Below are 13,579 nucleotides of genomic sequence, written 5' to 3' on the forward strand. Positions count from 1 at the left end.
ATCCTAGCAGAGTGGGAGATCGCGACGGACGGGTCAAGTTGTAAGCAGGGCGCCGGCGCTGGAATAGTACTCACTAGCCCGGAGGGCTTTAAAGTTTATTACGCTTTGTCGCTCTCTTTTTCACCGACCAACAACGAAGCGGAGTACGAAGCCTTCATAGCCGACCTATGCTACGCCCGTTCTCTGGGGGCCCGACACGTGAGGATCCGAACCGACTCGGCCTTGGTCGTCGGACAAGTCACCGGCGCTTTCGAGGCAAAGGGAGAACGACTAGCCCAGTACCGTGATCACGCCATATCTATCATGGGATCTTTGATGCGTGCGTTGCCGAGCAGATCCTGCGGGCTGAAAATGCGGATGCTGACATGCTATCCCGGTTATCGCACGAAGCCCCGGAATACATATCCAAGGTGGCCTGGGTGGAAGAGCTATCGACTGCTTGCATTGATGTGTTGCCCGTGGCCCCGGTGGATGCGGACGCTGACGAGTGGATCTCCGACCTTCGGCTGTACTTAGAAACCGGAACCTTACCGGAGAACGGGCAGAGGGCAAGGAAAGTGAAGCTACGCGCCCCCCGGTTTCAGATAGTCGACAACCGCCTATAACGATGGTCGTATGGAGGGCCGCTGATGAGATGTTTGTCCCGGTTTGAGGCTGAATTAGTGATGACCGAGCTGCACTCCAGACTTTGCTCCGCTCATCAGGGGGGTCGGGCCTTGGCAAGAAGAATAATATTGATCGGTTATTATTGGCCGTCGATCCACTTGGACTGTGAGACACTAGCCAAATCATGCGAGTCGTGCCAGCTGTACGCCCGTGTCCCGGGTAGACCGGCCACTTTCTATCATCCAGTCTGTTCTGCAATACCGTTCGCTAAATGGGGGGTGGACATTTTGGGACCCTTCCCGCAGTTGACCGGACTATGTCGCTTCATCATCATCGCCGTTGATTATTTTTTAAATTGGATCGAGGTCGAACCGTTGGCGACGATCACCTCCCAGCAGTGCGCCCGGTTCTTATGGTGGAACGTGATCTCCCGTTTCGGGGTACCAGTACAGTTGGTGATCGACAACGGAAAGCAGTTCGAGGCCGAATATTTTCAGAACTTTCTGGCGACAGTCGGCACCAGGTCGATTCGGTCTTCCGTGGCGTACCCCCAGGGGAACGGCCCGGTCGAAAATGCAAATCGGACCATTTTGGAGGCGCTCAAGAAGAAGCTGCATTCGACCGGGCGAAGCTGGGCGGACGAGCTCCCATATATCTTATGGTCGTACCGGACTACACCCCGAGAGGCTACGAAAGAAACCCCTTTTGCTTTAGTCTACGGTGCTAAGGCCCGCCTGCCGGTGGAGGCATGGATACCGACTTCCCGAGAGCGAGTTTACGATGAGAACGGCAATGACTTCCTGATGGTCACCGAGCTGGATTCCCTGGAAGAGAGGAGAGACGCCGCAGCCCGGAGGGTCGAGGAGTACCAGAAGAAATTGAAAGCGTACCGCGACCCTAAGGTGCGCCCCCGGTACTTTCAGGTCGGGGATTACGTGTTGCGAGAGAGACAGGCTAGTAAGCCGCTCGAGGGGGGAAAGCTGGCCCAGAGTTGGGAAGGGCCATATGTTATTTCGGCCGCCTTGAGACCGGGCACCAACCGGCTCGAAACCACTACCGGCAGGCCGGTCGACCGCATTTGGAACTCTCAGCACTTAGTTCATTTTTATCAGTTGGTTGTAATAGGACCGGGAGCCTGCGCGCCCCGATTTACTTTGGCCTTTCGTGGCCGATTTGGTAGACCCTGCGTGGTCGTTTTGTTTGAAATATAGAACCGACTGGTTAGGTCTACTTTCCCATATATGTTTTACACTAATGGTGAGAGCAAGGTGCTCACCCCGGGAATAAGGTGCCCGGTTACCAGTCTTCGGACCCTAATGGTGAGAGCAAGGTGCTCACCCTGGGAGTAAGGTGCCCGATTATCAGTCTTCGGACCCTAATGGTGAGAGCAAGGTGCTCACCCCGGGAGTAAGGTGCCCGGTTACCGGTCTTCAGACCCTAATGGAGAGAGCAAGGTGCTCACCCCGAGACTAATTAAGGTGCCCGGTTACCGTTCTTCAAACCCTAACGGTGAGAGCAAGGTGCTCACCCCGGGAGTAAGGTGCCCGGTTACCGGTCTTCGGACCCTAACGGTGAGAGCAAGGTGCTCACCCCGGGAGTAAGGTGCCCGGTTACCGGTCTTCGGACCATAATGGTGAGAGCAAGGTGCTCACCCCGGGAGTAAGGTGCCCGGTCACCGGTCTTCGGACCCTAATGGAGACAGCAAGGTGCTCACCCCGAGACTAATTAAGGTGCCCGGTTACCGGTCTTCGGCCCTTAATGGTGAGAGCAAGGTGCTCCCCCCGGGAGTAAGGTGCCCGGTCACCGGTCTTCGGACCCTAATGGAGACAGCAAGGTGCTCACCCCGAGACTAATTAAGGTGCCCGGTTACCGGTCTTCGGCCCTTAATGGTGAGAGCAAGGTGCTCCCCCCGGGAGTAAGGTGCCCGGTCACCGGTCTTCGGACCCTAATGGAGACAGCAAGGTGCTCACCCCGAGACTAATTAAGGTGCCCGGTTACCGGTCTTCGGCCCTTAATGGTGAGAGCAAGGTGCTCCCCCCGGGAGTAAGGTGCCCGGTCACCGGTCTTCGGACCCTAATGGAGACAGCAAGGTGCTCACCCCGAGACTAATTAAGGTGCCCGGTTACCGGTCTTCGGCCCTTAATGGTGAGAGCAAGGTGCTCCCCCCGGGAGTAAGGTGCCCGGTCACCGGTCTTCGGACCCTAATGGAGACAGCAAGGTGCTCACCCCGAGACTAATTAAGGTGCCCGGTTACCGGTCTTCGGCCCTTAATGGTGAGAGCAAGGTGCTCACCCCGGGAGTAAGGTGCCCGGTTACCGGTCTTCGGACCATAATGGTGAGAGCAAGGTGCTCACCCCGGGAGTAAGGTGCCCGGTTACCAGTCTTCGGACCCTAATGGAGACAGCAAGGTGCTCACCCCGAGACTAATTAAGGTGCCCGGTTACCGGTCTTCGGACCCTAACGGTGAGAGTAAGGTGCTCACCCCGGGAGTAAGGTGCCCGGTTACCGTTCTTCGGACCCTAACAGTGAGAGCAAGGTGCTCACCCCGGGAGTAAGGTGCCCGGTTACCGGTCTTCGGACCCTAACGGTGAGAGCAAGGTGCTCACCTAGGGAGTAAGGTGCCCGGTTACCGGTCTTCGGACTCTAACGGTGAGAGCAAGGTGCTCACCCCGGGAGTACGGTGCCCGGTTACCGGTCTTCGGACCCTAATGTTGAGAGCAAGGTGCTCACCCCGGGAGTAAGGTACCCGGTTACCAGTCTTCGGACCCTAATGGTGAGAGCAAGGTGCTCACCCCGGGAGTAAGGTGCCCAGTTACCAATCTTCTGAGCCTAATTGTGAGAGCAAGGTGCTCACCCCGGGAGTAAGGTGCCCGGTTACCGGTCTTCGGACCCTAATGGTGATAGCAAGGTGCTCACCCCTGAGTAAGGTGCCCGGCTACCGGTCTTCGGGCTGAACGGGTATACTGGGCCTAAGGCGAACTAAGGTTTGTCATACCTAGGACCGTACGTTCTCCTTACGTAAAACTAAATTAACGCTAGATATAGACCGGACAAGCAAAATAAAACGCGCACGAAAAAGCAAAAGGGGTTGAATTAAATAAACCGGCTCAGAGGCCGGCAAAATAGAGTAGCGCTCGGCACAACGAGGCCGGGCTCCCGTCTATGTCACCTGACCTACTTCGCCTTGGCCGACGGCTCGGTTCTGGACTCCGCGGCACCCTCCGCCGTTGGTCCAGCGCTCGGGGCCGCCACGGACTCCGCCGTTGGTCTAGCAGTCGCCGCTGCTTCCGCCGATGGTCCAGCGAAAACCCCAGCAACGGGGACCGGTAGGGTACGCCCGTCCGGGACTTTCAAGTATGGTGTCGGGCTAGGATCGGGCACCTCCTTCGGGAGAACGACTAGGATCTTATAAAGGTCGTCGTTGTCAATCGCAACCTCCAGAGCGGTCCTGACGTCGTTCTGCATGGCCCTCCGCCCGCTGTTGAACGCCCACGACCCGAACTCGTACATCAGGTCCTCTCCGATCGGGGTCCGCGAAATGGCTGCGAGGACGGCTTCCCCGCGGCAGATGTGCTGGGCAAGCAGGACGGGATCGGTAAGGATATTTTCCCCGAGGTCCGCTCGTTCCAGGATCCGCTTCCCGGTCTCCTCGGCTGTCCTCAGCTTGCCCTCGAGCTCTTTGATCCGCTGCTCTCGTTTCGCGAGGGACTTCTTGAGCGGCGCCACCTCCCAACGGTGGATCTCGTCCCCATCCTTTGCTCGGGCAAACAGGTCGGTAACCGAGTGCACCATCTGCAAAACCCTAGTAAGAAAAGCCGTAACTAGCAACAAAGCATATCAATCGAGTCCGCATTACCTGGATAAGGTTGCAGGCGATGCGTTCCCCGACTAGAGCGGTCGACCATCCGCTCGTCTTCTCCAGAGGAGGGGCCGCGGCGCAAATCCTCGACAGCAAAGCCGCGGGAGGCTCGTCCCCGTGCTTCATCAGCACGTCGATCACCGGTGTCGTAGACCCGAACCCGTCACAGCGGGGACGCTTCACCGTCGCGACCTCCTCGACTTCTACGAGTTCTTTTTCCTTCCCCCGTTTTGCAGCCCGGGCCATGTCTTGCTCGCCGCTTAGATCGACGAGGCGCGTCGTAACCAAGGGCAGGCCAGTATGGACCGGCACTTCGGCGATGGGATCCGCAGGTCTCGAGGACTCTGCCTTCTTGGACCCTAGGCTGATCTTCGTGGTCGGCGCAGGCGGACGGGCTGAAACCGGAAAGCTCCTCATGGCACCTGAAGAATAAAAAACGAGATTAGAATCCCGACTATCGAACAACCGACCTCGGATCGGCAACCCTTACAAACCTTGTGAACCGGCCTCCGGCGGGGGAGGCCCGACAACAACTGTCACCACCGCCCTCTTGGGCGTATACTTCTCGGCCAGGTCATATCTGGGGGGCTCGAGGTTTGCCTCCCGGTATTCCTCGGGTGATCGGAAGATCTCGTACTCGTACTCCTCGGCGGAGATTTTTACGGCTGCGTCGTTCAGAGCCCGGCTTTGTCTGGGTCGCTTGTGCTCCGTCACGAAGACCGGCCACTCTCTGTCGACTGGGAGAGGCCATGGATATTTGACCGACAGGATTCGGTCCTTCCAGCCTCTGTTGTTCTCGGGCAAATATAGAATCTTGCAGAAGTGCTCGCGAGATTGTGTGCACAAAACCCTGCCCCCGTGTTTCACCGATAAAGGCCGGACCGAGAAAAGGTACCGGAAAAGCTTTAAAGTCGCAGGGAGACCGTGACGACCGCATATTTGCGGGAAGCATGCGAGGGTGCAGTGAGCGTTAGGGGCGATCTGCCCGGGCAGAACCCCGTAATACTTCATAAAACCCAGTAGGAAGGGATGGAACGGGAAGGTTAACGGGGCCTTGATGGAGTCCAAGTGCATCCCAAGCCATTCCCCGTTCGTCCGGTCGATGACGCTCCCCAACGACCGTTTGGTCTCAAATTTAACGATCCCGGTCAGTAGGGCCGAGATCTCTTCGATCTCCCCACTGGTGAGGAGGCTGGTATGTTGCCGCAGGCCGCTGTTTTCCAAGCGGATCCTGCTGGCGGTCGCGGGAGGTGTAGAATCGACCGGCAAACCGGCGAACCAATCCCTACCATGGGCGGTAGGGACGGGCTTCCCTCGACCCGAAGGCCCTGCTTCCGTGGCAAGGGGCTCTACGGCGGGCCGAGAATCTGCTTTGTCGTTCCTTGATCCCGATTGACTACTAGGCCGGGGTAAGCCCTCGTTCTCCCCGGAGTAGGTGTCTATGACGTTGATCATGGAGTCGTAGGTCGAGACCGTGAATGATCCGACCTCGACCGAGCCACCATAACTGTGAATGGATAGGTTCTGGCTATCCGATCCGCTCATGGCTGTACCTAGCAAGAACAGGGAAGTGTCTTACTAAGGGCAGCCCGGGACCCGAAATCATAAACCTAAAGTAGTTATGAAAGTGGGCGAAAAAGATACCTGTTCAAGAAGGCTTGAATGCGTAATGTAGTTGACACAAGAAGGCTCGGGAAACTTCGGTAGCTCGGAAAACTTCGGCAGCTCGGGAAGCTCTGAGTTAGATTTTTTCGTGAAAGTCGAAAAAGGCGTGTGAATCCCGTTTAAATAGAGGGGAGGCTAGGGGGCCGCCGGTTTGGTTCCCCACGACCTAGGCCTAGCTTAGGCCCAAGTTCCGAGGTCCACGGAAACACGACGCGTGGGCACTAGGGCTGACGACTTCGCTGACGTCGTCTTTTCATTCCTGCTCCTCGGTTGAACGGGAACAGCACGACCCGGGACCGTTCTTACAGCTCGAACTTCTCTCCCCGGTGGTCGTAAAAGACCGGGCTGGGGGGCTAGATGATAGGGATAAAAACTGGTCTATATGTCCCAGGCTCCCGGGCTGTGTGCCCAGTTTGGGGTTGACCAGACCTGCTCCCGATCTGACCAGGCCGGGCATCCTTGCGCTCCGGGCTGTAGTAAGGGACTTTGCGGAGGTTCGAACCAAGGACCCCGCACCTGCGCGCTTATCCGCTGACGTGTTGGACCGACAGAGTGACCAGTGCATGACCGCCACGCGTCCTACATGCCGCCAGACCGGAAATCTTACTGGAGCCACTATAAAAGGCGCATTTAATGCAGTAGGGGGGACTTTTGGCTATTTCTTCTAATACAGTAACTAAAGAGACTAGGAACCTCTGACCTACTATCACGTAGCTCGGTCTCGCTTAGGGTATTCTTCCTTGTACCCGACCTAGTATAAATATAGTATTTCGTTCCGTATTTTGCTGTATCATGATTTGTTTGATTTTTCCAGATGTAAGGCTGGGATTGGTTCTCATATGAATTATATATATATGTATATGATAGGATAATGGGCATCAGCACTGACCCAAATCATCAACAGTTCAGCATTGACCCGAAGACAAGACAACTAAGTCGTTCAGCACTTCACTCCAACGGTTGCTCAGCATTAATGCTCAACGCCTGCTCAGCTTCTCAGCGTTAATGCTCCATTACTGCTTTGAGGAAGATAAAAAGATGCTCACAACACTTGCAGATGGACGACACTTCTTACTAGACAAAACACACACGGAACAAACATTGTATCAACATTACATTCAAATAATACAGAAATACTCCGGTAACCATTATTACCGTCATTGGTGCTTTCATTGAGAGCTGAGGCCAAATCTCAGGCACAGCTCTACATATTACAAAAGAAGGCCGCCTCGGTGCCTTCCATCCACGACGTTGCCTCCTCAAGCGGCGTCCTCCTCATCAAGCGGCATCGCCTCCTCATCCACGGTGTTGCCTCCTCCAGCGGCGCATGCTCATCAAATGGCATCGCATCCTCAATGGCGTCGCCTTCTCATCCACGGCGTCTCCTTCATCAAGCAGCATCCTGCTCATCAAGTGGCATTGCATCCTCAAGTGCGTTCGCCTCATCCACTTGTGCATCGGCCTCTTCAAGTGCGTTCGCCTCCTCCACTTGTGCATCGGCCTACTCAAGTGCGTCCGCCTAATCCACTTCTGCATCGGCCTCATCAAGTGCATACGCCTCATCCACTTTTGCATCGGCCTCCTCAAGTGCGTACGCCTCATCCTTAGCGTCACCTCCTCGGGCAGCGTCACCTCTTCAAGCAGCATCACACCCTCAAGTGGTGCTGCCTCCCCGAGTAGCGTCACCAATAAATATGCCGAGGTCACCACCTCGGCCAATCTTCGGCTGAGGTCGTCACCTCAGCCAATTTTTGCTGAGGTCGTCACCTCGGCCAGTTTTGGCCGAGGTCATCACCTAGACCATGGTCGAGGCCCCGTGCCTCGGCCATTGTGGCCGAGGTCCCGCACCTCGGCCACAATGATAACAAATAAAATAAAATAAAATAACTCTATTCTCTTATGGCGGGCATGAGATCCGATCTCGCTAGCTACTTGACGGGAGAGTGTTTTTCGAGGTCAAGGCGGAGGGTTGATTTTAAAAACACCACACTCTAGTCCCTTAAGTCTGGCACGAGATCCGATCTCACTAGCTACCTGACGGGAGAGTGTTTTTCTGGGTCAAGCCGGAGACTTGATTTCAAAAACACCACACTCTAGTCCCTTAGGGCCAGCACGAGATCCGATCTCGCTAGCTACCTGACGGGAGAGATGACCTTTGACCAAGCCTACGGATGGTCGAAGTGAACTCACGCACAGAGCACCAAAAAAAAAGCGAACAAACAAAAACAAAACAAAAACAAAAAAAAACCAAAAAGAAAAGAAAATAAAAAAAATACAAAAAAAAAATGCATAGATGGCCGAGGTCACCTCGGCCCATTTTTTTGAGTGGTGCATTTCTTAACAATGAGTGGTGTAAATCGCACCGACCGCACAGGAAAGCGCAGCCACATTTGAACAGTAATATATATATATATATATATATATATATATATGTTGGCTCGTATGCGGACTGTGGTTTAGGTGCGGTTGTGTGGCCTAATGTTTACCGCTCGATTCGCACAATCTAACGGTGATAGCATTTTCTTGATTTTGGAATGTTCAATTCGTATTTAGTAAGTAAGGGGTGTTTTGGTAATTACATTGACTATTCACGTGCATGTATATAAGTCCGTCTATTTATTTAATTATTAGCGCAGATTGTAGGAGATCGTAATTGGGAGAAGATCGCGATTGGAGAAGATTGCAAATTCGGAGGCGATTGCAGCTGGAGAAGATCGCGGTTAGAGCCTGGTATGTCGTTGTTTTTCGGCGTGTTTATAATCGGCTTGTTTATTGCTATTAATTTTTACGGATTTTGAAATATGTTTGGTGTTTTTTATTTCTGTAGTTTCAATTTTTTGTTATTGTTGTGTGGTTTTGATTTTTTTTTTCGATGTGTTTATGTTGTAATGGTGGTTTTCGGCAATGTGATAGTATTTTCCTGCGGTCTTGGATGTTGGTATGTAATCGTTTGGTTGTGTGTTTTGTAGGCGGTATGGTGTAATTCTTGTTGAATTGTGGTGTATAATTAGTTGCTGTTATGGTTTGGAGTTATCTGATATTATGTGGTGTATTGGTGCGTTTTGTTATATAATGTGGTGTTTTTATGCTGGTATGGATTTGTAATATTTTTGTTTTTTCATTTTGTTATTTTTGCATTGTTTTAATTGGTGAGTAGGTGTGTATATGGACTCTGCTAGTGGTGGCTATGATGAAGGTTATTTCATAGACATTGGTGATGATGTATATATGGGAGTGTAAAAGTGGGTGTAGAATGTCGTTCCGCTGAGGATTGGGGCTATGGCACGTAATTGTATGAATTAAGAATACTAGGCACTAGAGTATGTGAATCAACTAGAATCCAAGTAACTAATAACTGAATGATGGAAATTAAAAGAAATAAATTTGCTAATGAATGAACTATATGATAAGGGAATGGGCCAGATTAGGGGAATTGTAATCTTGATGTTCTAACAGTCTCAGAATTAGGGAAGGAATAATTAACCTAGGGATTTATGGGCAATGCACAAAAGAATTCAATTCAGCTACTTTCGTAATCAATAAACAGAATTAGGTTACAATTGCCCCACTGTCGTGATGCATCAATCATAACCTTAAGCACCTAAGCATTGTAAGCCCCCAAAATTACCCCTATTCTCATAGTAGGAAAATTAGGTTGAAATTGGTAAGGCTCGAGGTCTCCATCCAACTTTCGTTGTAATGAATCCCTCTCCTAGACTAGCAATTAATTGTGGCCATCGATCAATAACAAGTAGAAAGAAAATCCCCAAATCAACATAAACCCTAGGTAAAAGATTCAATCCCTTTATACAATAATCACCAATTGAACATCAAGATTAACAACGGATCCCTAATCCAAACCCATAGGCGAATTACTCATTCATGATTGGAGTAAACAAAGCAAAGCAATAATAAATAAACATAAACATTGCAAGAAATCTGAGAAGAAAGTAAATAAAGGAATAAGAGAACTTAACTGATAAAGAACAAATCCAACTTCAATCCGAGATTCCAAGCTTGAAATTAAATAATCTAATGTAAAACTAATCTAAACTATTCTAGGGAAATATAAAGAGAAGGGGAAAAATAAACTAAAACTAACTAGGGTTCAGAACTCTGTAAGGGAACTTCCTTTAATTGTAGAGAATAGGTAGAATATATAGGAGATAGATGGGTCTTGGCCCATTAGGCAACTTCCAATTCTTTTCCAATTTGTATTCTTGTTTCCTTTCTTCCTTGTAATTCCCTTTTCTTCCAGAACTTGTCCAAAATGCTCCAAAATTCTTCCTTTGTTGCTCCTTGTAGATAATTCAACACTTGGACAATATAACACACAAACAATTCCCAATTTCACTAGGATAATGAAAATAAGCATAAAAACAACTAAAATAAGGGGTGAATAATTGTACAAAATAGTAGATATCAATTGGTGTAGAAGGCAGTGCATGTGATATGGAAATATCTCCTGGCATGACTAAGTATTGGCGTTCAAATTGTGTTGAAAGTTTGAAGCCTCACGTAGGGCAACCGTTTGTTTCCTTGGATAGTGCTTTTGGTTTTTATAAACAATATGTTGGCTCCGTGGGTTTTGATTGTAGGCAGAGCACAACTCGGAAGGGTAGGGGTGGTGTTGTTGTTTTGAAGCAGGTTGTATGTAGTTGTGAGGGGTTCAAGCAGAGTCGTCTAGTACTTCTTCTAGCACACAAAGCACTGTTGTGAAGAGACGTAGGATGACAAATAGGGTTGGGTGTAAGGCTAAAGTGGTGTTTAAGGTCATTCTTAATGGTTGCTATTGTGTGCATTTTTTTGAGGAACGCCATACCCATTCTATGTGTTCAATTATTGCTAAGCAATTTTTAAAGGTCAATTGTAATCTTGATGCTGGCCATCAACTTTTTGTTGCAAGTTGTGTTCGAGCAAATATTGGTCCTACTCGATCGTATAGGTTGTTTAAGGAGATTGTTGGTGAGTATTCTAATGTTGGGGCTACAAGTGTGGACTTTAAAAACTTCAAACGTGATTTGATGGCGTACATTTTAAATGGTGATCCTCAATTGTTCATAGATACGTTGTTTAAAAGGCGTGAATTGTGTGAAGCATTTGGGTTTGAATACGATGTTGATGAGGGTGATCAGCTTTCAAGGGTTTTCTTAGCGGACGCAGTATCTAGAAAGAATTTTTCTTTGTTTGGTGATGCTGTTTCGTTTGATGCTACATACCGTACTAACAGGTTAGTAATCTGTTTTTTGTGTTGTGCATTTTATATAGAGTAGTGGTGTATTATTCTATGCTCTATGGTACATTCTGAGACGTGTTATTGTGCTAACTATTTTTTTTTTCCTTATGTAAGGTATAATTTGGTTTTTGTCCCATTTACTAGTATTGATAATCATAAGAGATGTATCACCTTTGGTGCTGGGCTGCTTACGAAGGAAGACATAGACTCATACGTTTGGATTTTGGAGAGCTTTAAGAAAATAATGGGCCATGATCCTATTTGTGTCGTTACAGATCAAGATCCAACTATGAAGGTTGCCGTTGCTCAAGTGTTTGGTGCCTCAAAACATAGATTTTGTATGTGGCATATAATGTGAAAGGTGGGAGAGAAGGTTGGACCAGTTTTATCAAAATATGAGGTGTTTAGGAGGAAGTTGAATGGCATTGTTTGGGATAATTCACTTGATCCCAATGCCTTTGAGTTGCGATGGAATGATATTATGGAGGAATATTGGTTGGGTGATAGTGGTTGGTTTCGTTACTTGTTTGAGTCCCGTACATTTTGGGCACCTCTATACTTTCATGATGAGTTTATGGCCGGTTTGGTTAGGACCACGTCTAGATCGGAGGCTCAAAATAGTTTTTTTGGCAGTTTCTTTAATGGACATTCTAGTTTGGTTGAGTTTCTGGTGCACTATGACAGTGCTATTGGTGCACAGCGGCATGCCCAAGCAAAATTGAATGCTGATTGTGAAGCTTGTTTTCCAGTTTTGAAGACACCATTAGCGTTGGAGCGGCATGCCATGGTTGTTTACACAATTTCTATATTTTATGATGTTCAAGACGAGATTTTTTCGGCTTGTTTTTCTTGTCTAGTGGTGTCTTTGACTGATTTTGATGGTTGCGTGTCATATGTGGTAAAAGATGGTGACCATAGGACATGGCATGTGGAGTTAGCTTTAAATGATTATTGTGCAAGTTGTTCTTGCAAGATGTTTGAGCGTATGGGGTTGTTGTGTAAGCATATTTTTTTTGTTTTTAAAGATCGTGGACTTAAGAGTATTCCTTCTAGGTATTTGGTGCATCGGTGGGCAAAGGGTGCATGTTTGCACCCAATATTTCATATTGATGGTACACTTGTTGATCAATCTACTAAAGTGGAGAATGTTAGGGTGCTTACCAATCTTATGTAGTCTGATATTTATGCTTGTGTGGGGTTGGCTGATGGTAATATTGACCGTTTGTCACAGCTACGACGTGTTATTAATGAGCAAAGGCAAATATTTCTATAGGATGGGAGTGAGAATGGGAATGGGGTGCTGTTGGTGGCAAGCAAAGTGTGATTAATTCGTTTTGTGGAGATGTGTCTATGGGTTCGACAGTGGATGTGCACGACCCTGTCCAAGCTAAGAATAAGGGTAGTGGTAAGCGCTTGAAAAGCGCAAGGGAGAGAGCTGCAAGCAAGTGTGGAAAGCAATCAAGGAGATGCCACACTTGTGATGAATATGGCTATAATAATAAGACATGACCTTTAAATACTTGAAGTTGTGCATTTTAGTATTGTATGTGGTGCGTGTTATTACATATTGTGGTGCGTTTAATTACGTATGTTGATACATTTAAAAATGTTATGAATAATGGTGTATATTATTACATATGCTGGTGTATTCTACATGACTAAGAGTTTTCGGGCTTTGGCGGGAATGGTGTGTTTTAGGGTGCCAACTGGTGCATTTTAAATTGTAGAGTGGTGTGTTTTACTTATATTGGTGCTTTCCATGTGATCAACTGTAGGAATGGTGTGTTTCCGCATTGCACTGGTGCAATTTATAAGGAATAATAGTGTGTATTATTACATATGTTGGTGTATTCTACGTGACTATGAGTTTTTGGGCTTTGGTGGGGAATGGTGTGTTTCAGGGTGCCAACTGGTGCATTTTAAATCGCAGAGTGGTGTGTTTTACTTATATTGGTGCTTTCCATGTGATCAACTGTACGAATGGTGTGTTCCCGCACTGCACTGGTGCAATTTTTAATGAATAATGGTGTGTATTATTACATATGCTGGTGTATTCTACGTGACTAAGAGTTTTTGGGCTTTGGTGGGGAATGGTGTGTTTTAGGGTGCCAACTGGTGCATTTTAAATCGCAGAGTGGTGTGTTTTACTTATATTGGTGCTTTCCATGTGATCAACTTTAGGAATGGTGTGTTTCCGCATTGCACTGGTGCAA

The 13,579-nt window shown here is 48.8% G+C and overlaps 1 protein-coding gene across 1 annotated transcript; it reads left to right on the forward strand.

Annotated features, from left to right (window-relative positions):
- The first annotated feature begins 10,860 nt into the window (after positions 1-10,860).
- Positions 10,861-12,540, forward strand: LOC116001202 (protein FAR1-RELATED SEQUENCE 5-like). The gene is made up of 3 exons (XM_031241091.1): positions 10,861-11,360; positions 11,481-11,676; positions 11,728-12,540. The coding sequence occupies exons 1-3, from the start codon at positions 10,861-10,863 to the stop codon at positions 12,538-12,540; spliced, it is 1,509 nt and encodes a 502-aa protein (XP_031096951.1).
- Positions 12,541-13,579: the final 1,039 nt, after the last annotated feature.

The sequence above is a fragment of the Ipomoea triloba genome, chromosome 13, assembly GCF_003576645.1.
Source record: "Ipomoea triloba cultivar NCNSP0323 chromosome 13, ASM357664v1".
In the NCBI taxonomy this organism is placed as follows: Eukaryota; Viridiplantae; Streptophyta; class Magnoliopsida; order Solanales; family Convolvulaceae; genus Ipomoea; species Ipomoea triloba.

Excerpts from the sequence above, each read along its gene's own strand:
- LOC116001202 (XM_031241091.1), top strand. The coding sequence starts at position 10,861 with ATGACAAATAGGGTTGGGTGTAAGGCTAAAGTGGTGTTTAAGGTCATT. Across the intron at positions 11,361-11,480 it reads GCTACATACCGTACTAACAG|GTATAATTTGGTTTTTGTCC; the intron begins GTTAGTAATCTG and ends TCCTTATGTAAG. Across the intron at positions 11,677-11,727 it reads TGAAGGTTGCCGTTGCTCAA|GTGGGAGAGAAGGTTGGACC; the intron begins GTGTTTGGTGCC and ends ATAATGTGAAAG.